The sequence below is a fragment of the Eptesicus fuscus genome, chromosome 22 (assembly GCF_027574615.1).
Source record: "Eptesicus fuscus isolate TK198812 chromosome 22, DD_ASM_mEF_20220401, whole genome shotgun sequence".
In the NCBI taxonomy this organism is placed as follows: domain Eukaryota; kingdom Metazoa; phylum Chordata; class Mammalia; order Chiroptera; family Vespertilionidae; genus Eptesicus; species Eptesicus fuscus.
In genome coordinates, this window is record NC_072494.1 from 13,472,181 (window position 1) to 13,498,202 (window position 26,022).

A 26,022-nucleotide genomic window follows, 5' to 3' on the forward strand; every position below is an offset into this window, starting at 1 on the left:
ACTGGGCCCCAGCGTCCATTCCACGCCTGATTTACTAAGAGAAGAGGGGAGGAGGTAAAGGCACTGATTGCAGTTATTCGCTAACTCAAACGGACTTATTTACATGGCATTTGCATGTACCTATGGAAGCACGCAATATGTCTGTGCTCCTCCTCTAACTGGGTACCCACGCCCGCCCGCCACTCAACGCCGGGAGCCCCAGCCCCTGATTCAGGAAAATTCACTTCCCTTTCGGCTTCCTTAGCCTCCCAAACTCCACCTTTTAGGTCCGCCTCCCAAAGACTGGCCGCTCCTTCCACCCGTAGGCCCCGCCCCTTGACCTCTTCCCCGCCCCCTCCCGCTTCCAAACATCTGTTCCCCGCCCCCTTTCCTATTTCTGAACAGGCGTGTTTCAGGCAGCTCACTGGACTCCTTAGATTACTATGGGATGGTAGGGGGGCCTGAGCGTCGGAGAAGCAGGAAAGCCTATCCCGAGGAAAAGGGCTTGGGTTTAGAAGAATCAAGCCCTACTGGGGATATTTTTTTGGGGGGGGATCTCGGTTGTGCGGAGGGAGGAAGAGGAGCTTGTGTAGCCCGGCCGAACTTGAGGCAGCGCGAAGGCCCCCTCAGGCGGCGCCGAGGGCAGCCCCGCCGCCGGGGCCTGGTGCAGCCGCCGCGGCCGCTGTCAGGGAAGCGCAGGCGGCCAATGGAACCCAGGAGCGGCCGCTGCTGCTGAGGCGGCGGTGTCGGCAGCCCGACCCCGACCGCCCGCACCCCCTCCGCGGGGGTCCCCCGGAGGTAAGCGACTCCTACTCCGTGAGCCCTCCTTGCCCTGTGTTGTGGGGGTTCCTCTCCCCCCCGCCACCCCCGTCCCGCACAGCCTTCCCCCGCCCCCACACGTAGGTTCGACTACAAAACTGCCCTCCGGTGGCAGCTGCACCCCGGGTTCCTTCTCCCCCTTTTCCAGCCAAGCCTGGGGTACTTCTCTGCCTTTTGGCTTCCTCTTCTGTTTAGCTCCTCCCTCTGTCCCGGGGGTTCCCCCCTCCCTCCCTCCCTCCTATCCCCGCCGCCTTTCCCGAATTATGTTGTCTCTCCAGTCGTGGACTCCTCTCACCTCGGACGCCTCTTGTAATGTCCCTCCTTGTTGGTCTGTCCTCCCAGCCTGTGCTCCTGCCCCGAACCTCTCCCCGGGCCTCCGCCTTTATCCCTTTTCGTCCTTTGCCCCTTCCCACAGATGCCTCTGTGCAGCCCCCGCCCCGGGTCCCCCTTTCCCTGCGCTGAAGGCTGTGGCCCCCCCTCTTCCTCGCTTCTTCAGGTTCCATTACCGCACCGCCCACCACCCAGCTCCGGGCTCCCGGGAGCTGCCTGTGTCCCTGTCCGCAGGGGGTCTCACCCTCATTCCCACACCATCCTCTGAATTAGGCTTTAACCGTGATCCTTACCCTTCTCTGGTGTTTTAGGATTCCGGTAACTCTCTCCAGCTTCCCTTGCCCCCTCCTCAGTACTCCAGCCTTGGCAGCTCTCTTCCTGCCCCTCTTCCCGTCCAGGATCTCCAACTCGGACACCTTCTTCCCCTGAGCGGCGGGGCTTTGCTGACCCTCGTGACACCTGGCTCTGGTTTTCCTGTGGTCTTTCTGGGTTCTGGGTCATGCTCTTTTACCGCCGCAAACCACTTATTTCAGGATCAGCTAAACCTGGAACCGAGAAGAAAATGTGTTGGGAGGAGGGGCAGCCTCAGCTGTCTCCCGGGCGTTTCTGGAGGAGGGAGCACGGTTTGAAGAAGCCCCTGTCCGATTACACTTTGTTGACTGCTCAGGATCAGCCTCTAGGAGGGATGAACAGTCCTGCCGGGAAACTGAATGAAGTTGTTTGGGGGGAGAGGGGGGGATTTTTTTTAAATTATATAATTTTAGCCTTGTCTTAAAGGGATCAAAGTGTAGAATGACCTCCCACCCCCTGCCCAGATTCCAAAGGAATCAGTTTACTGTCTGGTTTACTGGAGTCGTTTTGGTTTATTCCACAAGAGCTGAAGGCTGGCATGGGGCTGGGGGGTAACTGGGCAAAGGAGCCCAGGAACAAGGGGAAGAACGCGTCCATTCAAAACCAGGACTTCGGGGTTCACGTGACTTCCTACTTGACCTCTAGAGTGACATTTTTGGGAAAGTGGCCCACTCTATAGGCATCAGGGCAGTGATAGGCTAATAGCAGGATATGGGTTGGGGGTAGGGGGTAGACTCAGTTTATTTTTTTTTACAAAGCATTCTGGGTTTCTCAGACAAAAGTTATGAGTAATGGTTGAGTTGTCTGGAGAATTTTCCTTGGTCTAGTCTACAACCATGGGAGTAAATCTGTTTGAAAGACAAGCTCCAGGCCTGCTCCTTCCGTCTACCTTGCCCTCCCATCCCCGTTCCCCCCTCCCCCCGCCACTGCAATAGTTGCTGAGCTCGTCCTCTTGTACTTGATCCATAACTCCAGATTCCATAGGTGGAAAGGATGTTTGCGGCCAAGACCTTTGAGGAAGCTAGCTGGAGAAGAGAATTGGAGTGAGTTGGGACTTAGGGAACTAGTTGCCCCCTTGCGTGCCATGTCTCTCGGCCTGCGATAGCAAAGAGGACGCGTGAAGTTCCATTCATCTTCCGGCTCTAGGCCTGTTTGAAAGTAATCACACAACCTCATCCCACTCCTCCCTTGTCTTTCCTCATTAGCCAGAGTGCAGCCTGCTCATCACCTCCCTTTTTTAGGAGCAGCTTTACTCCTTGGAAGCACTTCCGAAGAGAAATCGTATTTCCTTGGTTTTCCTGCTTCTCAGAGCTGGGTTCACACTGCATGAGAACATATTTGCTGAACACCATCCAAAGCAGCAAATTGAGATTCTTTGATTTGGGGAAGAACTTTGGGAGGAACCTTTCAGTCATTGGCATGAGATAAGAGAGAACCTAGTCCAAGCCCATTTGGGGCTTGCAGCAGGGAGGATCAGTTCAGAGAGAGGTGAGTGTACAGGTTGCTTTCTTTGTCGTCTGTTTCAGCAGAGGCTCCCAGAGCTGGCTTGGGCTGTCTGGCTGGAATCTGCTTAGACTAGCTCCGTGGCACTGCAGAGAGTTCTCAGCCTGATTCAATATTGACTCAACTATCCTGAGACCACTGCCCTCCTGCTGGTAGCTTGAGAATGCCCTCTCTCCGGATGCCAACCCCCCTTGGGGCTTTGGGTAACCATTTACCTGGTTCCTATTAGGGCTTGAGCCTGCTTGACTGCTTGGCCCTTTGTTTCTACAAGGAAAAAGTAGTACTCAATCTCCATCTCTATCATTGAGGTCAAGGGGGAAAGATGAGCTGAGACCTCCTCAAAGCAAGGTGTGAATTAGACCTTAAAGCATGAGAAGGAACTTCTCAACAGGAGAACAGGTAGCCTCGAGTGATGTGGAGTCTCTCTTGAAGAGCAGCTTTTTAAAAAATCATCATAAAAGGTATATGTGTTCTTGGTAACAAATCCAATGGTACCTAAGGGTTTATGATGAAAAGCAGCAGGACTTTCCATTCATCTCTTCTCCTACTCCTTTAGAAGTAACCTCTTCATTAGCTCAGTGTTGACTTCTGAAGGTTATTGCCAGAACTTCAGATAAAATGCTTGTGTCTCTATTTCTGGATTTATTAGTTGTTACAAAGAGGATTAAGCTCTAGGATTTATGCCTCTTGTCTACATGATTATGTCATTTTCACTTAAGGAAGTGATTATGTTACTTTTATTTCATTATTAAGGAAACCTTAAATAACATATTTGAACCTCCTTTTCTTTTCCATTAACAATTTTTAAAGAATGTTTATGAGTTTGAGCCAAACTGATGACATACACTGGGGAGCAAGATATCAGGTGCTCCCTCTTTCCCATTAACTTTTTTAAAAATGTTTTTAATGATTTTAGAGAGAGAGGAAGGGAGGAGGGGAGAGAGAGAGAGAGAAAGAGGTTGTTGCTCAACTACTGAGCCACACCGGCTGGGCTCCATTAACTTTAAGTCTCTCTCAACGACCCATCTTGTGGGATGAAGATACTGGCTCCGCTTTCCCTTTTTCCAATTCATATGATCCATCTCAAAGGAGGAGGAAAGTTGATCTCACCTTCTCTTTGGAGACAGAGCACGAAATCAGATGATCTTTTAAAGGCCATTCTGTGAAAATACAGGAACATATAAAAACATGGGGATTGTTCTGAACCAATTCATAATTATTTAGCCCATGGAAAAATATTTGAAGAAGGGAATGGTGATGAACAGGGTGAGAGGACGGATTCAGGGCTCTTTACCATCCTGTCCTAGCAGAGACCAGTTCAGTAAATCCTTTAAAGGAGGCCAATGGAGGGTTGTTTGCATAGAATCTTTTGCGGTGAAGAGAAGTGGAAAGCCAAGTTAAGTGATAACATTCCCTCACCCCAGAGTCCTCTGGAGACATTTACTTAAACGCTCAATCACACAGAACACATGCCTGTAGCCCCTCTGCCCTCTACAGCTGCTCTGCTCTGAAAACCCCCCTGGCGCTCAGATGAGGATTCCCGACATTGCCCAGACACAGCTGTGGAACCCAGGCCGTTCGCTCCCCTTTCCTAGAAGCCAGCTGCTTGGCTGGGGTAAGGGAGGCCCCTTCGATTCCCTTCCAGTCTCATTGGAAGGCCACATCGGGCACCTAGTGCAACATGTGGAGCCGCATTCGTCTGCATGTCATGGAGAGCCCTGGGAGGCATTTGATTGTCTTCTCTCAGTTTTTACTTACTCTCTGGCTTGTAAGAAGGGTGCTGATTGCAGGACCTGTTTCTTCCTTTTTCCTTTCACTTTCTAGTCCTTTCACTTCAGAATGGTTCCTTATCAGTGCTATTTTTTCTTTGCATTTGAAAGTGAATGAATCTAAATCCAGATATGGTCCTCAATACGAATTGATATTGAGGACCATATCTGGATTTAGATTTTAGAGAATACCTTTCCTATTTTTTATTGTCTAAATTTAACAAAAACAACCTACATTCCCCTCAGTACTTCCTTCCCCCCTGTTTGCTTCAGATGCAGGCTCAGAGAGGCCAGGAGGGAGGCCCAGCTGGGCAGTTTCCAGTGGCAGAGCTGCGTCTACAGGAGAGAAGTCTGATTTTCCTGCACCTCTTGACATCGTCTGGTTCCTTGGGGAGTAACGGCTGCCAAATGGGGTTTCTGTTCAGTGGGAAAGTCCCCTGAATACTGTCAGAGGGGATTCCTAGCTGAGTCCCAGGGTGAAAGAAATGTTATCCTTACCTCTTTTACTGGTGCCAGTAATAATCCCCACTGTGATCAATGGGAGCAGACAACCACTGCATTTCCTGGTGAGATCTGAGACGCTGTATGTGGGAGAAGGTCTTAACTTCATTTTTCTTGGAAGTTTTGAAAAGTGGGCCTTACGAGGTGTTGGTGACTTGAAAGTCTCTAGAGTAGAGAAAATGGGAAAGATGTGCCAAGCATAGGGAGATTGAGAAGAAAAAGGGTTGTTTGCGTGAAACGATTGAAGCTGTCATGAGGGTTTCTAAGTAGACCTAAAAGGTAGTGGTCCCGGTTGAATTAGAATGACCTTCTGGTGCAGAGTGCCCTATAGAGGTGTGGCAGGGGATGATTAAAGCTTTCTTCTTCTTATTCCTGTGTAACCCGTAGTTGCGAGTAGAGACAGATCCATGCAGGCAGCCACGCTGGTTCTACTGCTCAGAAGGCACTGCATAATTTGGGGAGAGAGTATAGTGAAAGAGTTGCCACCTTTTTTTACCAATGACAAACTCAAACTGCATCGGGATATTAAATTCGGGAGTGAACGTCTTACTTGACGGAGTTGGGAGAAAGATAAACTGAAGTAGCCTTTTTTGGTGATCTCTGAGAACAGAAGAGTTCCCTCTGCCTTCCTGCAAGATTTTAATGCTGACTGCTGGGAGACAGGGAGCTAGACTACAGAACATTGGGCAGATGAAAGTAACCTGGACTCAACATGTTAGAGGTGTAAGAAGGGACGGTGGAAAATGGGGCTTTCCAGAGTGACTAGTGCATCTGTATCTGGAGCCTCCTTCCACCTCCACAAAGTATATGCACCCAGGTTCACTAGGGTCAAAGGTGAGGCCACTGTTAGTTGGAAATTACCTGCACTCCAGCTCTACAGCAGCCTGTGCCTTTCTGTTGCTCACATCCTTGAGCATGTTTTAGATTCACTCTGTCTGCATTTTTGTGAGGACGCCTCTGAGCTGACTACAGTCATACTCTTGAGCTGGGTTGATCTGACATTGTGTGCCTCTCCCGGTCCTTACTTTGAAATTTCTTTCTGTTCTGCACTGATTCTCCTGATCTGGATTTGGTGAGGCTCTGGGGAATCACTTTAGGAAGGCAATGGCTTTTGTCAGCAGTGTTCTCACTGAAATTCCTCCCAAGACGCCCTCCAGAGAGGGATTCCTGGTTGTGTAATTCCTGTTCCCCCTGTTCTTTAGATGTTCTAGACCCATGAGTTCCAGCCTAATTTCTTTTCCTTTTTTTTTTTTTTTTCTCCCACAGCCCCTCCAATTCTTGGAGTGTGTGTATGATAATGGGGAAAGTAGTGTTGGGATAGCAGAGGGCTGTCATAAATGTTTTGGAAGATTTTCAAACAAGGTAACTGTAATTCACTTCCCTTATAATAAACAGTATATGCGTGTGCACGCACACAGGTACACACACAGTTTACTAAGCTTTTCAGTAATTAGGATTCAACTAGCATTTACTGAGTGCTGCTTTATGCCAGAGACTATGCTCGATCTTTTTACGTGCGTGAAGTTATTTATTCTGTGTGGCAATAGTGAGGTATAAAAACCTATGTTTTTCTCATTTTTGCAGTCGAGGAAACTGAAACTCAGAAGCCACATGACTTGCATAAGTTTATACATTTCATAATGGCAGAATTTTTAACTCCAGCCTATTTGACCCCAAGTTCAGGACTCTTTCCACTATACTTTAGCTGCCACAGCACTGGAGAAAGAGGAAATGACATCATGAAGTTAGACACATGGCACAACTTCAGCAGGGTGGTTGATAGTTGTTTTAGAGGAATTTATTTCCAAATGAAGCTTGGCTTGGTATTGCTCGCCCTTATTCCATGGGAACTTTGATTCTAAAAGGGAAGGTAAAAATGTATCACTAACTAGAAAAATACATCAAGACTTTAATATTAAATAAAGGTGAGATACTCAGAACCTGTGTATGGAGTGTTAATGAGGAAGGAAATACAGTTTAAAGAGGAAAAGAAAAAGGTTATGGCGGGCATTTTAAAGGAGACATGGGAAGAGCACAAAGATAGAATAGGGACAAGGGAATAAGACCAGAATTGCTTTTCAGTCTAGCTGAAGAATTTGTAACCCTGTATAAACATAACACATATAAAGCAACATTTTGCAAATACAAGTTAGGAACAGAGCCCAAGCTGAGTAACTAAATTCAGAAGGAATGAAGGGGAAAGCGGTGATCAGAGGGGAGGTGGTCAGGGAAAGCTTCTTGGCGGGAGATGGCGCTTCATCTGTTTTTGAAGGAGTCCTGGGAAGGTTCATGGCAAAGGGAAGACCTGAGGATGGCACCACTAACCTCTATGTGTATGTATCTCCCTTTCTGTTCCTTTCTCCCTCCTCCCTCCTGTAGCTTGGAAGCTCGAAGTCTGGCTGTGGCCATGGGAGACACGGTAGTGGAACCTGCGCCCCTGAAGCCAGCTTCTGAGCCCACGCCTGGTCCATCAGGGAATAATGGGGGCTCCTTGCTAAGCGTCATCACGGAGGGGGTCGGGGAGCTATCAGTGATTGACCCCGAAGTGGCCCAAAAGGCCTGCCAGGAGGTGCTAGAGAAGGTCAAGCTTTTGCACGGCGGCGTGGCCGTCTCTAGCAGAGGCACTCCGCTGGAGGTGGTCAATGGGGATGGTGTGGACAGTGAGATCCGCTGCCTGGACGATCCTCCTGCCCAGATACGAGAGGAGGAAGATGAGATGGGGGTCACTGTGGCCTCGGGCACAGCCAAGGGAGCAAGAAGGCGGCGGCAGAACAACTCAGCCAAACAGTCTTGGCTGCTGAGGCTGTTTGAGTCCAAACTATTTGACATCTCCATGGCCATTTCATACCTGTATAACTCCAAGGAGCCTGGAGTACAAGCCTACATCGGCAATCGGCTCTTCTGCTTTCGCAATGAGGACGTGGACTTCTATCTGCCTCAGTTGCTTAACATGTACATCCACATGGATGAGGACGTAGGTGACGCCATCAAGCCCTACATAGTCCACCGATGCCGCCAGAGCATTAACTTTTCCCTACAGTGTGCCCTGTTGCTCGGGGCCTACTCTTCAGACATGCACATTTCCACTCAACGACACTCCCGTGGGACCAAGCTACGGAAGCTGATCCTCTCAGATGAGCTGAAGCCAGCTCACCGAAAGAGGGAGCTGCCCTCCTTGAGCCCAGCCCCTGACACAGGGCTGTCTCCCTCTAAAAGGACTCACCAGCGCTCTAAGTCAGATGCCACCGCCAGTATAAGTCTCAGCAGCAACCTGAAACGAACAGCCAGCAACCCCAAAGTGGAGAATGAGGATGAGGTAAAATCCCTGGGAGGGACAGAGGGGCAAGGTGGCATGGAGACAGGATGTCTGACATAGGGTCACTCTGTCCTTTTCTTTCCTTCCATCTGTTTCATTTCACTGATAAAAGCATGGAATGTCAGAATGGAAACAAACCTTAGAATTCATGTATCCCAGCTACCTCATTTTACAAAGGAAGAACTCAGAGACCCAGAGAGATAAAGTGACTTGTCTCAGGTCATAGAGCTAAAAGCAAGGCTGGTACACCTGACTGTGTCCAATGGTGTTTTTACTGAACGGCACTGCCTTTCCATTAACTCCTTACTTACTGGGAACTGTGGCAGAGACCCTCCCCACCCTGACTTGAGACCTGGGATATCTACCAGAACCTCTCAGAGCAGCAACCATGGGGAGGAGAAGGGACTATGTGTGTGAATTTTGTGTGTGCTGGGAAGGGGAGATATTAAATAGAACCTCAGAAAGAACCTCAGCCTCATTCTCCTGACCACTCCTCTTCATAATCCCTCCCTCACTCCCTGAAGACCCTGCTTTTTGTTTTCATAAGGGTAAGGTTCATTCTTTATCACTGAGGCATCTGCAGCCTGCCTGCTACCTGTCTTTTCTTAGGGGAAGGGATGTTGGTTGATCTTTCCCAAATCATTTAGGAGGAGCACAAGGAAAGAAGGAAGCAATCTTGGTATAGAGTGAATCACGGACATGCCCAGTGTCTAGAAAGAAGACTGAGCTACAGCAGTAGTTGTAGATAGCCATTTAGGATACAGAGCAGGGAAGAGATAAGCCCATCAGTAGGTTATACTCACCTTCCTTCCCACATTGTCAGCAGGCGAAGTTGCCCAATGGACAACCAAGTGTCAGTGACCTGGTATCCCAGCCAGACAGTGGTTCCCCAGTTCCCCCCTCTGACTCACCACCAGCCTAGCTCCCATCCTGGCGACCAGCCCAGCACAGAAAAGAAGGGAGAAAAGAATGAGGAATTTGCAGTTGTTAGAAAATGCATATAGCCATGGTGTTGGCATCTGCCTTTGTGGGGCACATAACCCACCCACAGTTTTGATACAGTGGGACCTCTTTCAGCAAGAAGGAGGTCAGAGTGACTAGGGAAGGGAAAGCACAGGAGAGAAGGAGACTATAGAGCTTGCTTTCTCTGGAAATTCAGTATTTTATTGTGATCCATTTAATAACAGTGAGGCTAAAAGAGCTAACATTTATTGAGCGCTTCTTACATGCATCATGTGAAGTATTTTACATTTAATCCTCACAACCACCCTAGCAGACAGATATTTTTTTTTTACCATTGAGTCAACAGGCTTAGAGAGGCTAGACGATTTGCCCAAGGTCTCTCAACTAGTGCCTGTCAGACTGGACCTCACATCACAGCTGGTACTCCTGATCATTCAGCTGATCTGTCTTGGTTATTTCTCAGCATCTGCTTTCCTGGTTTTCAGCTGTCAGAGTCCATTTGGGGAAGAACAGCCGAGGCCTTAGCCATCTCGATTCCCACATTCAGGCATGGGCAGAGCCCCCCTGTTTTCTCAGAACTAAAAGGACCATTTTAATTTCTGGTTGTACTTGGCAGGGAAGCCCAAGGCCATAAAGGGGGCTGTTGCAAAGCAAGAAGAATCATCCAGATCTGGAGAGACTAGGGTCATGAAAGGTTTGGGAGTTCTTCCTCTTGGGTCAAGTCTATAGAAGTATGAGTGTGAGCACTTGGAAGTGAACCCCAGGTGCCTCTTGTCAGGCTTGCCTTTTCTCTGTGTGTTGTGTCCTCATCTTAGCATCAGAAAGGGCGAACCTCAGGGCTTTTCTTCCTCTAATCCTTAGTCCCTCTTCCTTGCATCTGACCCCTGCTCAGGTGAGGTTATGGGCAGCACACTGAGGTGCAGGTGTTTTGTGAGTGCCTGAATCCTCAGTGTGGCCTCTCCAGCTGCCATTCTTCCCAGCCTGGCTTCGTTATGGTGGAACACCAGACCTAGGAGAGGAAGGAGATACTGCATCCCAGCCTCCAGGTTATCTGATGCTGGCAGGACAAGACACCTGAGTCCACTGCAGCTCCTCAGGAAATGTGAGAGTGAGAGAGTAAACAGGAATATCGCTAGGAGTCTAAGCATTGGAACCTGCAGCACAGAGGTCTCTCCAAGTGCCTTTGGCATTTTGAGGACCTTTGTCCCCCAAATACCAATACTTCCCCTTCTCTCCTGTCATGCAACATTCATTCACTCAACAAATAGTTGTTGAGCTTGTACAATGTGTAAAGCCCCGTGCTGGAGGCAGTGGAGGATGGAAGATAAAATGCTGTCCTTCTCTCCAGGAACTTACCCGGTAGCATGGAGACCCCATTATCTAGGGCACTGTTTAGTTTGTGGCTCTTGATTGTGTATCCTGAAACTTTACTGAATCTATCTGAACAGTGTTTTGGTGGAGTTTCTGACTCTTGAAAAGTTGTTGCCTACATATAAGGAAGATGTATACAGCTTACTAACACCGGGCGCGTAGTTTTCTAAGTTCTGAACAGAGACTCGAGAAGGAGACCTGGCTGCTCCCATCCCTTGCTTTCCCCACAGGGTCTGAGTTTAACCTGCGCTCCTGCCACCAGTGGAGGAGCTCTCGAGGGTGAGGCCAGAGAAGGCTGCTTCTCCGAGAGCCCTTCTCTGCCCCGATCTCACAGCCTCCTATCCTTTTAACGAGGGGTCCTTGACACTCCCCGACAGTCAGCACTCGCACTGCTTTCTCCCCTCTGCCATCCCCAAAGCCCACCTCTGCAAAACCGTATTTGTCAGCCTCGCCAGGGAACTGTGCTTAGGCAGTTTCCCTTCCCATTTATAACCAAATGGTACATCATTTGGCCTAGGGAGGGGCCGAGTTACGTCCTACCCCACACCCTGCCCTATAATGACACGCTAGTGGATCAGCTTTGTCTTTCCAGAACTGCAACCTTTGTACAGAGAAATCTGCTGCATGTCACACTGAAAGCCCCAGTGGGCCTTCCAGCCCGATAAGGTGTGATACCAGCTTCTTGGACGCAGCTTTTCTCCTTGGAGCTGACTCAGTGTGAGTGACTCAAGTGTACAGAGTAGGAGAGAGGAGTCGGTCATGATATACCTCCCCTCCCCCAAGGCTGTTAATGAGTCAGACAGGACCTGTCTGTGGGAGGCTCAGCTGGATCATTGTTCATGGAGCCAGCATCCTCCTGCTGTTACTTCCCCCACCAGTGCACGGGTAGCAGTTGAACCACTAAGTCATAATAGACTGGTGTCCTCGCTCCTCAGATCTCCCTGCCTGGGGAGTGTTTGGCTTGTGCCAAAGTGCCTCTCTCCCCAGATTCTTCAAGGAATGGCCTGACTACAGGACCTCCAGCCAGCATAGAACTTACACCCCGGAATTGAATTAAGTAGATGCTTGAAATGCTAATTGCAGAGTAAAAGCTCAGTGACCACTGCCCTTCTGCCCTGAGAGCTCCCAGGACTTTGTCTCTTAAGTCCAGGCCCCTCCCCTAACTGCAGGTTTGTGCACAAATATTGCCCTTCTCCCTGCTTTGGGAGAGCTTGTTGCACAGAACCCAGGATGGGCCTGTGCATGAGCTGTAGCACAGCCACTGAGTGAGCTTGGCCCTTTCCCCTGTTTTCCTCACCGATCCCAGTAAGACACAGGCAAGGTTTAGATAAACCCCCTAGGCTGGGACCAGGACAGCTGCTGCTCAGCTGCTCAGCTTTCTCAGAGGGAGTAAGCTAGGACCTAGCTCCCAACTTACAACAACAAATTGTAATTGGTTGTCATGTGAAATAGCCTGGTAGGAAGCCTGTGGAGGTTTGGTAGATAGGAAAGGTATTCATCCTTTACTCCAGCAGCATCTAGCCCAGAGGTTTCATGCTCATGGGTCTGTGATACCCCTTGTCACATGATTTAAGGTTGGGATGAGGCTTCCCAGGTGATAATGAGGCTGATTTGAGAGGACATAACACCTGGCACTGGAAGTTTAGCTTTTCTGCTTCCTCCTTGACGCTTCCAAGAAGCTAGAGGAACACAGGGTTTCCAATATGGGTAGTAAGGGGCCATGCAGCTTGTTAAATTCAGTCCCTCTGTGGTGCCTCCACAGAGAAGGGTTTGGTTGAGAGCAGGGTTACCTCACTAAGGGTCCCAGCTTTAGGGTTCTGTCCCAAGAAGAACGTTCCTGCAGGCAAGAATAGAAAGGAAGAAAGTGAAAAAACCAAGGCTGTTGTCTCTTTAACCCTCTGACCTCAGGTCTGAGCTAGCCTTCCAGCATCTCCCACAGTGTCATAACTCTGGGCAAGCGGCATTTCTGGGTTGACTTTCTTTCATTAAAGCAGAAAGGTAGAGCTACACAAGAGAAGCAGGTATGATCCAAGTTGGACCTAAATTCTTTGCCTTTGTCTCTCTCCCCTCCCTCCCTGCCCCTTTCTTCTCCCCTTGCCCTCGGCCCTTTCCCAGGAGCTCTCCTCCAGCACCGAGAGTATTGATAACTCATTCAGTTCCGTAAGTGGGGCCAGGCTGGGACTGGGTGGCAGGCTCCCCCCATGGCCGCATTTCCTCTCCGTCCCCAGGTCTTCTAAGTCCCCAGGCCAAGGCTGGAGTTAAAAGGTGCCTTTTCTTCCTGGGAGATCAGCCCCTCCTTCCCAGGCCTCTCAGGCCTGGAGGAGTCCCCTGCCTGTCGCCAGTGCCCTGAGCCCAGGCTCAGTGGAACTCAGTCGATCTTTTTCCCAGGGACAGCTGGGATGCAGTGTGATTTAGCCCCCAGCTCCTGGGTCTCTAGATCCAACAGCTGGGAGAGGTAGAATTTACCCCTGGAGTGATGCCAACACCTGCTTGGCAGAAGCCCCCAGGATCCTGTTTCTCCCACCCAGGACCCTTTCCCCATGGCTTCTGCCATCAGACCATCAAATATTTATTCAGTGTTTTCTAAATGCTAGGCCCTGTGCTGGGTGAGCTGATTCCAAAAGCAAACAGGATTTGGTCTGAAGGAAAGTTTTATCTCCCCACAGTCTTTTTTTCTTTTTAGCTTCAACCACATTTCTCCCAGGTCTGAGTTCTTCCCTTTCCCAGCTCCCTGCAGGATGTTCCTTAATCATTATTCTCCTTTCTTGTTGCCTCTGGAATAACTCCTGACCTTCCGGTCCTACAGGGTCTTGGACCTTGTTGCTGGGCAGAGACGTGAGAGGAAATGCTGGACCCTCTGGGAGTTTGGATGATTGATTTTTTTATTTTTTTTACATTTTATTTTTGATTTGTCTACCCAATCAGTTTTCTCTGTTCTGTGCTGATCCCCTTTCAATCATGATTCCTATCTCCTCCCACGTGGCAGAGCCTGTATTTGGAGGCCTGGGGTCACATTTCAAACATGCTCATGTGACGTAGGGGCCCCCATCCCAAATGCTGATTTGAAGAGGGGAAGGAATTCTGCCTTTTTCAATCTGAAATGACTCTGAATTGGTTGGGGTGGAGGATCCTTGGAACAGTGACCATTTGCCACCTGAGTGGATGGATTAGGGGATCAGAATGAATGAAGAAGTGAGTTCTCTTCCTTTCTTTCTCTTTCTCTGTTAGGCCCCTGGGATATTTCCAGGGACCACAGAAGCCTCGTTCTATTGTCTTCCTGAATCTCTCTTCAACCCTGCCTCACAAGGCATTCGTGACTGATCCAGACACCCTGTTTCATTATTGTGGGGCCCCAGAGCCAGCCCCTTGCTGGGTAGAGGCTGAGAGATGAGCTGTTCCTTTGAACCTGGCTCTGCACACATGCAGAGGTGGGCCGGTACTGCCCAGCTTTCGAAAGAAGCTCTTTTTTGCAGTCTGAGGGAGTGAGGGTAGAAATTCTCAATCAGGAAACTAAGCAAGACACAGAGAGGGAGAGAAAAGTCTGGTGAATGAAATACTGTTTCTGTGAACAGAGGAGATACTGTTCTTATCTAGCTGAGGGGAGACGGGATGGGGAGCTGGGTGGCTACCTTGATAAAATGCCCTTACGGTAGGAGGACTTAGGGAAAAGAGCCCCTTTTCATGTCTAGCTTAGTCCACCCCACCTCACCCCCCAGACTGACTGCCCTTTCTGGGAATGACTGAAGTGCCCACATGAGGAGCCAAGCTCACAACAGGGAGCAGATCTGGGGACCCTCGTCCTGAGAAGTAGGGGAAGAGGACCCAAGGAGGAATCACAGAAAAGAGACAGGCCTTCAGGGCCATTGTTGAGGAGTGAAAGGAGCCATTGCTTTCCCCTCCTACCTGCCCACACCAGTCTCCCTCCACCTGCTTTTTCTTTCCGCATTGATCATCCCCTAATCCCGAGTCTGCTCATCCTCTTCTCATCCCCTGCATGCGCATTGACCTCTTGTAAGAAATCGTGGGGTGGGCGGGGATGCCATGTAAAGCAACAAAAGTCATTTGAATGGAGTGAGTCCTCCTTTGAAAGGGGAGCTATTGACTTGGGGCTCCCCTCCCTAGCCTTGTGGGCTGGGGCTCGGCCAGGGATCCAGGTGGGGAGAGGGACACCCTCATTCTCCAGATGGGTGAAGCACTTTAGGTGTAAGCAGCTCTTCGCTCTGGAGTCCTGTAACCCCCACCCGTCTTGAAGCCTTGGGACAGTTCCTGAGGAACTCGGGTTCAGAAGAGGAGTGCATCCCAGAGACCTGGTTCCACACTCCTTTACCCCACTGAGCAGCTTGTGGAAAGGAATGTGCTGGCTTTCACCTGTTCCCAGCTCAGTTTGCCAGGGGTGGGTGGAATCTACTAGGCTGAGAGGTAGCTCCTTCCCTGGGGTTCTCCAGACAGACCCCTGGCCTGCACGGTCAGGAGTGACTGAGTGGGAGGGCCACTTTTTGCTATGGTTTCTTTACCATCTTTTACTTCACCCCAACCTTCTATAGCCTGTCAGACTAGCTCCTGAGAGAGAATTCATCAAGTCCTTGATGGCGATCGGCAAGCGGTTGGCCACGCTCCCCACTAAGGAGCAGAAAACACAGCGGCTGATCTCAGAGCTCTCCCTGCTTAACCATAAGCTCCCTGCCCGAGTCTGGCTGCCCACTGCTGGCTTTGACCACCACGTGGTCCGCGTGCCCCACACCCAGGCTGTTGTCCTCAACTCCAAGGACAAGGTAGGTGGGCTCTACTCCATGGCTGTCCAGGGTTTGTGTCTGTGCCTAGAGGTGCCCGACCAGCATCCAGACTCCTTCCTGGTTCATGTGCACGTGTCCACCTTAACTTGACTTCGTGGTGGTGATTCTGAGGGCCCTCTTGTTCCCTTCTTGGGCTTGGTTTCTCTGGACCACAGAGGCCTGATCTTCCCAGCTCACCTCTTGCCATGTCTCAGGAGAGAGTCACTCTCTACCTCTCTATAACCCTCTATAACTTGTTGGCTTTCCAGATATAGCAACATGGGAATAGAGAAATATTTTGTTTCTAAGACTTTTTCTGAACAGAGTGGGCAAGAAGGAGAGATTATGCCTTATTCACATTGGAGAGAATTAGCTAAATTTATCTGCTGGTTGGAATAGTATTCAGGGTTCAGATTTTCCTTTTAGAAGTAGTGAAGGTTAGAGCCCTGCTTGAAACAGTGCCCACTCTCTCCCAGTCTTTTTGTCTTTAGGACAAGCCCTGAGAGGCTCCCACGCCTCTCTGATGGGTTGTAACCGATAGTTTGGAATGGTTTTGCCCAACTGCATCATCTACACATTTTGAAACTCAGCTGAGCCATTTTGAAGATTGGGTGCACTCTCTCACCCAAATTCTTTACATAGGTGTTCATAGGACAAGTTCCTACCCTAAATATGGCATTCATAGTGTCAGGGGACTGATGATTGCGGGTTGAAGCTAGGAGCAGGCAGCAGGAACAACTGTGTTAATAGAGTTGCGATTTGGGGGACAGTGGTGCAGGTGAATTGCAAATACTGTTCTCACTTTCCCCCAGGCTCCCTACCTGATCTATGTGGAAGTCCTTGAATGTGAAAACTTTGACACCACCAATGTCCCTGCCCGGATCCCGGAGAACCGAATCCGGAGCACACGGTCCGTAGAGAACCTGCCCGAATGCGGCATCACCCATGAGCAGCGGGCAGGCAGCTTTAGTACTGTGCCCAACTATGACAACGATGATGAGGCCTGGTCCGTGGACGACATAGGCGAGCTGCAGGTGGAGGTGAGGGAACTCACAGAGGTAATACTGGCAACAACACCTATTCTCCAGGAGCTGCTGGTGTATTGGAGACAAGACAACACCCTGAGGCAGGCTGAGGCAACGCACAAATGAGAGGGGCAGGTAGTGTTGGGTATGAAAGGGGAAAGCTCTGAACAGCTCTAGTCTGGAGTAGATTCAGGTAGAGCTCATTTTCCAGCAGGAATTTAGGTTAAATGGAAGGAGGAACTTCTAAGCTGAGGAAAGAGAAATTTAATCAAAATATTTATTGAACACCTGCTATATAAACTTGTTTTAGAAAAGCAGAAAATGGTAAATTAACATTTGTTCATTCACTGAAGAACTATTTATGGAGGGCCTTCTTTGTGCCTGAATGCTGTGTGTTAGTGAACAAGACCTGGCCCCTGCCTGCAAGGAGCTTCTGACCTAACAGGAGAGAGTAGAGGACTAGCCAGCAGGTAGTTGTAGTGTGGTGTGACCCAGGTTATGCTGGAGAGGATGGGGAATTATGAGAGCACTTGATAGTGGGGGTAGCACTTACTCCAGACTTGGGGTTGGACACACCCCAAAAGATTTCCTCAAGGAAGTAATATCTCAGCTGAGGCCTAAAGATGGGTTTGAATTACCTATTCAGGCAGAGGGGATAGCACGTGCAATGACTGGAAGACAAGAGAGCGTGGCTCGTCTTAGGACCTGAAAGAAATTTTGTATGATGTGTGAAGTGGTGACAAATGAGGCTGGAGAGGCCCGCATGGGCCTATACGCTGTGGGAAGAAACTTAAACTTTATTCTGGGATTGTACGGAGCCAGGGGAGGATTTGATGTAGGGCTGTGACACAACTTTGGGGAAAGACAGACTGTCCTTGAGCTTACAGTCCAGTTGGGGAGATTGGACACAGACATTTAAGATATACAACAAGGCAGTGTACAGTAAGTGATGATGGAGTTGAGGAGAAATGCTCTGGTACAAAGGGAAAAGAAGAGAAGGGACTTGATAGTTAGAGAGAGAAGGGGAGATCAGATTGAAGAAATGGTCATGGACCCTAGTCTGGAGAGTCTGTTCTGGACCTTAAGGGAAAATAGTAAATGCATCCCTAGCCGTGGGAGCTCAGTGTAAGCCTGAAAGTTCTGCCTGGCCGGTGTGACTCAGTGGTTGAGCATCGACCCGTGAACTAGGAGGTCACAATTCGGTTCCCAGTAGGGGTAGGGTTATGGGCTTGATCCCCAATAGGGGCAATTCAGATTGATGATTTTCTCTCATCACTGATGTTTCTATCCCTCTCCCTCTCCCTTCCTCTCTCTGAAATGAATTTTTTAAAAAAATGACTGAAAGGTCTGCTTTCTGTGATGGTCATGGCAGTGGTTTGCAAACTTGAGTGTGCTGGGAGTCTTCTAGAGAACTTGTTAAAAATTCAGACTTCCAGCCCGGCTGGAGTGGCTCAAGTTGGTTGGAGCATCGTCCTGTACACAATAATGGTTGCGGGTTCAATTTCCAGTCAGGGCACATACCTGGGTTGTGGGTTCAATCCCTAATCGGAACACATACGGAATCGATGTTTCTCTCTCACATCAATGCTACACTCTTTCTCTCCCTGTCCCTCTCTCTGAGCAGGTCCTTGAGTAAGGGTTAAAAAAAAAAAGTTCAGACTTCCAGATCCATTCCCAGTAATTCTAATCCAGATTGATGGTTCCATATGGTTTTAGTAGCATACCAGGTGTTTCTGATAGAGGTAGTTCCCACTTTGAGAAACACCACTGTAGGGCCTATGTGAGTGCCTCGGCAGTTTGGGGTCCCAGTGATCAGGATGGTATGTAACCAGGGGAGGGTGTTTGGAGCAGACTTAGGAAGAGAGGGATGATCATAATCTGCAGATAGAAAACTCTCAAGGTGATCTGTGGAGGAGGTGAAAGAAGCGAGACCTGTGCCGAGCGCTTCTGACCTGCCATCCCCTGCTCTCCCCAGCTCCCTGAAGTGCACACCAACAGCTGTGACAACATCTCCCAGTTCTCTGTGGACAGCATCACCAGCCAGGAGAGCAAGGAGCCTGTGTTCATTGCAGCAGGGGACATCCGGTATGGCCAGACCACACTGCCTCTCGTTTTTCATCCCTCTTTAAGGCTCTGCCTGTCTCTCCTCTTCCGTCAGCCTATGTCTTTCCCTTTCCTCTTTTTTTACTCTGTCCTTGTCCTGAGGCCACCAAACTTGAGGCAGTGAAGGGGCAGGTGGGGAAATTACTAGGTTACTACAGAAAGAAATTAAATGTTGCCCTAACGGGTTTGGCTCAGTGGATAGAGCGTCAGCCTGCAGACTGAAAGGTCCCAGGTTCGATTCTGGTCAAGGGCATGTACCTTGGTTGTGGGCACATACCCAGTGGGGAGTGTGCAGGAGGCAGCTGATCGATGTTTCTCTCTCATCGATGTTTCTAACGCTATCCCTCTCCCTTCCTCTCTGTAAAAAAAATCAATAAAATGCATTTTTTTTAAAAAAGGAAATTAAATGTCAAAAGGACTCCAAAGGGATGAAAGCAGCAGAGGGAGGAATTAGAGCAGCGTTCTCAGAGTGGGTGCAAGGATTCACATGTCAGAATCGGGAGAGAGATCTTGTTGAAAATGCAGATGCTGGAGCCACAGCTGTTCTGAACCAGAATCTTGGTAGAGGAATGGGAGGGCCTGGTGATCATCATTTTATCATGATTCCAAACCATCCGGTTAGCAAAAAGGTATCAGTTGCATGTTTCCTTCCACGAGTCTCTCAGCCCAGGTTTCTCTCTGTGCCTAGAATCAAGGAAACAGTGCAGGCAGTGCTGCCGCAGACAGGGACATGAGGCTCTGGGGTAACTCCTCCAAGCAAATGATACCATTTCTTCCTGCTAGACGGCGCCTTTCGGAGCAGCTGGCTCACACCCCCACAGCCTTCAAACGAGACCCAGAAGACCCTTCTGCAGTTGCTCTCAAAGAGCCCTGGCAGGAGAAAGTGCGGTGAGTTGGGTGGGAGGCGGGTGTCTCTAGACCTCTCAAAGCTTGGAGACAACTGCAGGAACTCACTGCACCATCCCAGTGTCCACTGGGCTCCCCGCAAATCCATCATGCTCCAGGCAGTCCCAGTCCTTGCCTTGTGGGGAGTTGAATTTGCATTTTTTGTAGAAGCTCTGTCTCTGTCATCACCTTTTGCTTCTCTCTATGCAGGCGGATCAGAGAGGGCTCCCCCTATGGCCATCTCCCCAATTGGCGGCTCTTGTCAGTCATTGTCAAGTGCGGGGATGATCTTCGGCAAGAGCTGCTGGCCTTCCAGGTGTTGAAACAGCTGCAGGTAAGACAGGGAGGGAGAAGGAAGGGACTCAGTTCACTGCAGCCCACCTGAGGGGACCACACAGATTGTTCAAAGGGAATCTACTGAGGACAGCTTCCTGCCCAGGTCTACACTGGATGTAGATTAAACTAAAGCTGGTGCTTCTTCCCTATTGTACTTCCCCTGCAAGTACAGCCACAAAACAGCTCCACAGCAACCTCTTGTGGCCCTTTTGTGATTTGCACCCGCTCTGATTCTCGAACTTCAGGCTGCTGGCTTTGTCCTTCAGTCAAAAACTCCCATATGAAAAGCTTATAGACACAGGCAATAGTATGGTGATTACCAGAGAGAAAGAGGGATGGGCGGAGATAGAAGAGGTTAAAATGGGGATAAATTATGATGGAAGGAGACTTGACCTTGGGTGGTGAATACACAGTACAATATGCAGTAGATATATTATGGAATTGTACACCTGAAACCTATAATTTCATAAACCAATGTCCTAGCCTTGGTGGCCTTAGATTCTAGTCCATCAAGTGAGTAAAACCCACTGAAGACAAGGAATTTTTTTGGAGAAAACCTACATAATTTTATTAACCAATAAATTCAATAAAATAAATAGATAAAAACTCCCATCTGGTCTTCGTAAGTGGGTTGCAGTGTGCTGAGACGTCAGTCCCCGGAGCCTCTGGGTTGGTCGCCTGCCAGCAGCTTCACCTGTTTAGTCCAGATCTTAACACAGATATTTTCATTTTCTAGAGGAGCTTTCTGTGGACCTGAGTCCTTTTCCCTGTTCCTTGAATTTGAATCAATAGCTCCCACTCTCGCTGCTTGTGTGGTGCCCTGTTCTCTCTGCCTTCTCGGGACTATCTGCCTATAAGATGCCTTTTCCCATACACCTCCCTGTGTCTGGTCAGAGCCTGGGTTTTCTTTAAAACTCCTTGGTCCTCATGGGTTTTACTCACTTGATGGACTAGAATCCAAGGCCACCAGGGCTGGGAACCGTCCAAGGTTAGGGATCGGGGCGTTTCGCCTCCTCCCCCAATTTGAATGAAAGATGATGGTCCTGTGTCTCCTCACAGTCCATTTGGGAACAGGAGCGAGTGCCGCTGTGGATCAAGCCATACAAGATTCTTGTGATTTCGGCTGACAGTGGCATGATTGAACCAGTGGTCAACGCTGTGTCCATCCACCAGGTGAAGAAACAGTCACAGCTCTCCTTGCTCGATTACTTCCTTCAGGAGCATGGCAGTTACACCACTGAGGCATTCCTCAGTGCCCAGCGCAATTTCGTGCAAAGTTGCGCTGGCTACTGCTTGGTCTGCTACCTGCTGCAAGTCAAGGACAGGTAGGTAAATTCCTGACCCTCATCCTTTTGTCCAGGGCTATCTCTCCCTTCATGTGTAGTTCTTGTATACTCACCACCACTTTCCACTGCCAAGATGTAAAAGATGAGACAAACAACATGTTTTAAGCAGGGACAGACATGTTCACGTGCCATTAAGCCAGAGAGACAGACTGACAAGTACTAGGGTAAAGGAGCGAGATATGAAGGATTTATGGGGAGAAGCAAGGGTTTGAACAAGCAGGCTTTTAAGAATGAAGGAGAATGAGGGTAGAGGAAGCTGTGGCGGAAGGACACAGAGTTCCAGAGGAACAAGTCAGTGTGAGCAACGAATAACAAAAAATAAACATTTTAAGAAAAGTTTGGGCTCTGCTGCCTGGCAGAATAGTAGGCAGCGATGTCAGACAGGTGAGCAGAGGCCAGACTAGAAGCACCTGCTCAGTGAGGCTGAGGGGTTGTACTTTGCAGGTGAGGAATGACAGGACCGGTCTTTGTTTAGTGAGTGCACCCCGTGGCACTGAGTGAGGGTGGTTATAGTTAGGCCTTTAAGCAACAAAGCAGGAGGTAATGAGTCCTGACCTGAGGGAGGTGGTAGTGACTGAGAGCAGAAAGGAGAAGATACGAGAGGCATGGAGGAGACAGAGTTGAAACTCCCAACCCTGAAATCTTTTATTCCAACATACAATTTTCAAAATGTTTTAAGTATTTATTGCTTTCCCCAGAGCTGTCTTTTCCAATATCACGTGACCGTTATGAGGCCCAGCTTCGCATATAGGTGAACAACATAGCGTACAAAAATAATTCCACCCAGACGTGACTCAGGGTCAGTATCCTGAATGCTCCTGTGAGTTGCACCTCTCACGGGCATAGGGCAGCTGCCCTGGGAAGGCAGAAATACAATGGCCGAGCTTTCAGAGCTCCCAGGACACGGTGGCACTTTAGGATCTAGCCAACAGAGAAGCTTGTCAGAAGTCTAGCATCTATTACTGGTAAGTGCCTGCTGTGGCCTGACATGCTTTTATGGAAACCAGCTGGAAACGCTCAGACAGGTGTTTCCTATGAGGGGACTGGCGGTCAGAGAGCTTTCAGAACCTGCGCTCATTCCATCTGGTCAGCCCTACAAATGACCCCAGTGGAGGCTTTGCATTTGAGGGCTGAAGGAACATGTAATTGTTTATAAGGAATTTGTTTACAAGCTTTAGACTGTCCCTAAACAGTCAGGGTTTTGAATCGAGGGCACAGCCTAGAACTGAGCCACAGGTTTGAGTAAATGGGGGCAGGGAAGCAGGTGCTGGTCAGGTCTGTGGCTTTCCTTCAGGAAGGTATTTGGAAGGTCAGAGTTCATCCTTTAAAAAGGGGGGAGAGGAGAAGGGAACAGGCAGCTGAGAAACCTTTAATAATAACTCAAAAAAGAATAGATGTAGTCAAGCCCTGAAGGAATCAGCCCGTGGGAAGAACTGGCAACACTGCCCCGGGCCCCGCAGCAGATGCAGGTTAGGGTCTTGCGCTGCCTCAGAATGAGCCTCCCTCGCTGCTGCAGACCTCTCGGGGCCTGTTTCCTCCCCGGGAAGGAGAGGTGGAACCGTAGTGCTTCCCAGAGTAGAGGGGACTCGGGTGGGACTGGCTCTCTTTCTGTCCCTCTTTTGGCCACTCAGACCAACCGCGGAGAAGGTAGCCTCAGACCTGGAGCGCTCAGCCTAACAAAGCCTCTGTTGACACTGAGGCTGGTTATCCTGAATGGGCCAGGCCTCACAGGCTTTGCATGTTCGTTGTTCCTCCTCCTGGTTATTCATGTCTAGGGTCACAGACCTGGACTCGTCTTTAACTCTCCTCTTCCTGCAGCTGGCCTTGGTCATTGCAGCCTGGCATTTCTTATTGGGGTGACTTACCAGATAGTTAGAACTCACCCTTGAAGCCCCCACATTATTTTACACTTAAACTCCTCCCAGCCTGCCACTCCCTTCTGGTGGGGCTCACAGAAAATGCAAGTACATAAGTTCTGACTGAGGCCTGAGCCAACTGCGTGGCCTCTGTGACAGCTGGGGGAGCCTCAGAGGCTTTCTTCCCTTCTTCTGGGTTTCCTAGGTTGGGATCAGTTTGGGTGATAGAATCACAACCTAAACTATGAAGTTGTCAATAAAAGCGATTTCAGACCCCACAGCCTTTGTTAGCAGTTTACGTTCCTGATTTCCAGTTTCTGTGGTAGCTTTAGGTCATAGGAGGTTGGACTGAGTTACAGGAAACATGGCAGGGACTTCCCTGCCCGGTGTCATGTGGCCAGTGTTTCAGCTTGAGGCTGCCACCTCACACTGACTGACACTGCCTTCCTCTCCTTTGCCCTCCTCAGACACAATGGGAACATCCTTTTGGACGCAGAGGGCCACATCATCCACATTGACTTCGGTTTCATCCTGTCCAGCTCTCCCCGAAACCTGGGCTTTGAGACGTCAGCCTTTAAGCTGACCACAGAGTTTGTGGACGTGAGTCAGGAAGGAGAGGTGCCTCACTGTGTTCTTTCTCTGTCATGGGAGGGGGAGCTAGTGGGCTCCCCCCAAATTACGGACAAACAGAACAGAAATGGCAGTAAGTCAGGGTGAGGCTGGTTGTCCGAGGCTTCCTGCCTGCTGAGAGTTGGGAAGTAGTGGGGTTTGGCATGTTTGCCCTGAGGTGGGAGTTCTGGCTGGGGGTACGCTGAGCCCTTATACTCACAACTTCCTCCTCCCCACAGGTCATGGGCGGCCTGGATGGTGACATGTTCAATTACTACAAGATGTTGATGCTGCAGGGGCTGATTGCTGCTCGGAAACACATGGACAAGGTGGTGCAGATCGTGGAGATCATGCAGCAAGGTGGGGCTGGGGAGAGGCAGGTGGGGACAGGGCTGTGCCCAGCATGGAATTTCTAGGAAGTACATTCTCCCTCGACACCAGGTGGGCAGGGGTTCCCAGCTCTGACCCAGTGCCCTGTTTCTCCTTCGGGACATGCCTCCTGACAGAGCTAGGGGAGAGATGGGCGGAGGCCCCAGAAATTACCTCCTCTCGGCGAGAGAGAGAACGGTCTCATCTCCAGCCTTTTGGTCCTCCTCCCATCACTCAGCTCTTCACCAGCTCAGGTGTTCCAGTCCCCACTTTCCTCCCCACTGGGCTTTGGCCTCCCATCGCCCCGTCCTCAGGCCCCTTCCTTGTCCCGATACTCATCCCTCCTGCTCTGAGCTGAGAAGTTCCTCAGCTGTCACCTATCCACTCACTGTCCTGTCCTCACTGCCATCATCTAGTCTTGTCCCTCCTCTCCCAGCCCTCTGGGCCCTTGTCCTAACCCCACTCCTTAGGGGTGCAGTATACACCCATTCTGAGCTGCCAGTCTCCTCCTCCTCCCCATCCCCACCCCCACCCCACAGGTTGCCGCCGTTGCTCAGGAGCACCCCTGTCTGGCCCCATGACGACAGTGGCCCAGGTCATCTGTGAGTGTCAGACGTAGCATAGGCAGAGCCCTGCAGACCAGATAAGTGCCCAGCTCAGGGCCCATTACCCAGGACCTTCTCCCAGCCTTCCCTCTGGGTCCTAAGACTCGGCTCCCTCAGCTATTACTGGGGGAGATGTGGTGTTGGCCCCCTGCCCTCCTCTACCCTCATGCCCTCACCTATAGAGGGGTTTTGGAGCATGGCATGAGGATGGGTGCAAGACGGCCTCCCGCCATTCTCTGTTCTCTGCGCGGTGCGCGAGCAGAACTGCATCCACATACTCAGGGGTCTTTCTAAGGTCTTGCTGGGCTGTTACCACTGGTCCTCCCTCCTTTCCGTCCATGAGCCTCTGCCATCCCTGCCTCCCCAGGTTCTCAGCTCCCTTGCTTCCACGGCTCCAGCACCATCCGCAACCTCAAGGAGAGGTTCCACATGAGCATGACCGAGGAGCAACTGCAGCTGCTGGTGGAGCAGATGGTGGACGGCAGCATGCGGTCCATCACCACCAAGCTCTACGATGGCTTCCAGTACCTCACCAACGGCATCATGTGACACCCTCTCTCAGGCCCCAGCATGGTGGGGCATTCAGGGGACCCTCCCTGGGAGAAACCCCAAGCCAGGAAACCCCACCCACCCACCCATGGGAAATGGAAGGCAAGAAATACAAAGGATCATGTGGTGACTGGAGAGCTTGCCAGGGGAGGCAGCTGTGGGGTCCAGGCTTGCTGGGGCTTCCCTGCCCCCAGCGGTGTCAGTATTACCACCTGAGGGACTCCAGGACTCACTGCCCCCCAGAGAAGAGAGGTGACAGATGTGAGGGCACTGGGCCTTTCTTCTCCTCGCCAGGGTCCAAGAGGTTCTTTCCACAGGCCATCTTCTTAATCTGTCCTAGGTCCCAGGAAGGGGGGAGAATGGGTTCTTGGTACTTACAATTTGATCCTGTGGTTCGCCTTTGGCCATGCTGCTGCCTGACTGTTCCCCCCGGGGACTGACTCCTAGCCCCCCCCTTGGCAGGTGGGCTCTGGCACAGGGCCCTGACCTTGCCAAGATCCGCATCACAGAGGCCAGGAAGGGTTATCACAACCCCTCCCCTACGTGAGGGTATGGGCCTAGCCACAGGGAATTCCTTGCCCTGATCCCTTCCCACACCCAGGGAAATAGCTCTCGATTTTTTAATTTTTGTTTGAAATAAAGTCCTTAGTTAGCCATGTGTCATT

General features: G+C 50.2%; 1 protein-coding gene across 7 annotated transcripts; it reads left to right on the top strand.

Moving 5' to 3' along the window:
• The first annotated feature begins 439 nt into the window (after positions 1-439).
• On the top strand, positions 440-26,015 carry PI4KB (phosphatidylinositol 4-kinase beta). Of its 7 annotated transcripts, XM_054712202.1 has the most exons (14): positions 440-777; positions 6,519-6,614; positions 7,632-8,568; positions 13,018-13,062; positions 15,447-15,674; positions 16,487-16,714; positions 18,675-18,784; positions 19,586-19,690; positions 19,898-20,021; positions 21,083-21,348; positions 23,693-23,825; positions 24,074-24,194; positions 24,743-24,805; positions 25,176-26,015. In XM_054712202.1, exons 3-14 carry the CDS (start codon positions 7,660-7,662, stop codon positions 25,355-25,357), a joined length of 2,514 nt encoding a protein of 837 aa, XP_054568177.1. In that variant the 5' UTR covers positions 440-777; positions 6,519-6,614; positions 7,632-7,659; the 3' UTR covers positions 25,358-26,015. The 7 variants fall into 7 exon arrangements, with proteins under 7 accessions (XP_054568177.1, XP_054568176.1, XP_054568178.1 ...); XM_054712201.1 differs by lacking the exon at positions 6,519-6,614; XM_054712203.1 differs by lacking the exons at positions 6,519-6,614; positions 13,018-13,062.
• Positions 26,016-26,022: the final 7 nt, after the last annotated feature.

Excerpts from the sequence above, each read along its gene's own strand:
- PI4KB (XM_054712202.1), top strand. The coding sequence starts at position 7,660 with ATGGGAGACACGGTAGTGGAACCTGCGCCCCTGAAGCCAGCTTCTGAG. Across the intron at positions 15,675-16,486 it reads TCCTCAACTCCAAGGACAAG|GCTCCCTACCTGATCTATGT; the intron begins GTAGGTGGGCTC and ends ACTTTCCCCCAG. Across the intron at positions 24,195-24,742 it reads CGTGGAGATCATGCAGCAAG|GTTGCCGCCGTTGCTCAGGA; the intron begins GTGGGGCTGGGG and ends CCCACCCCACAG.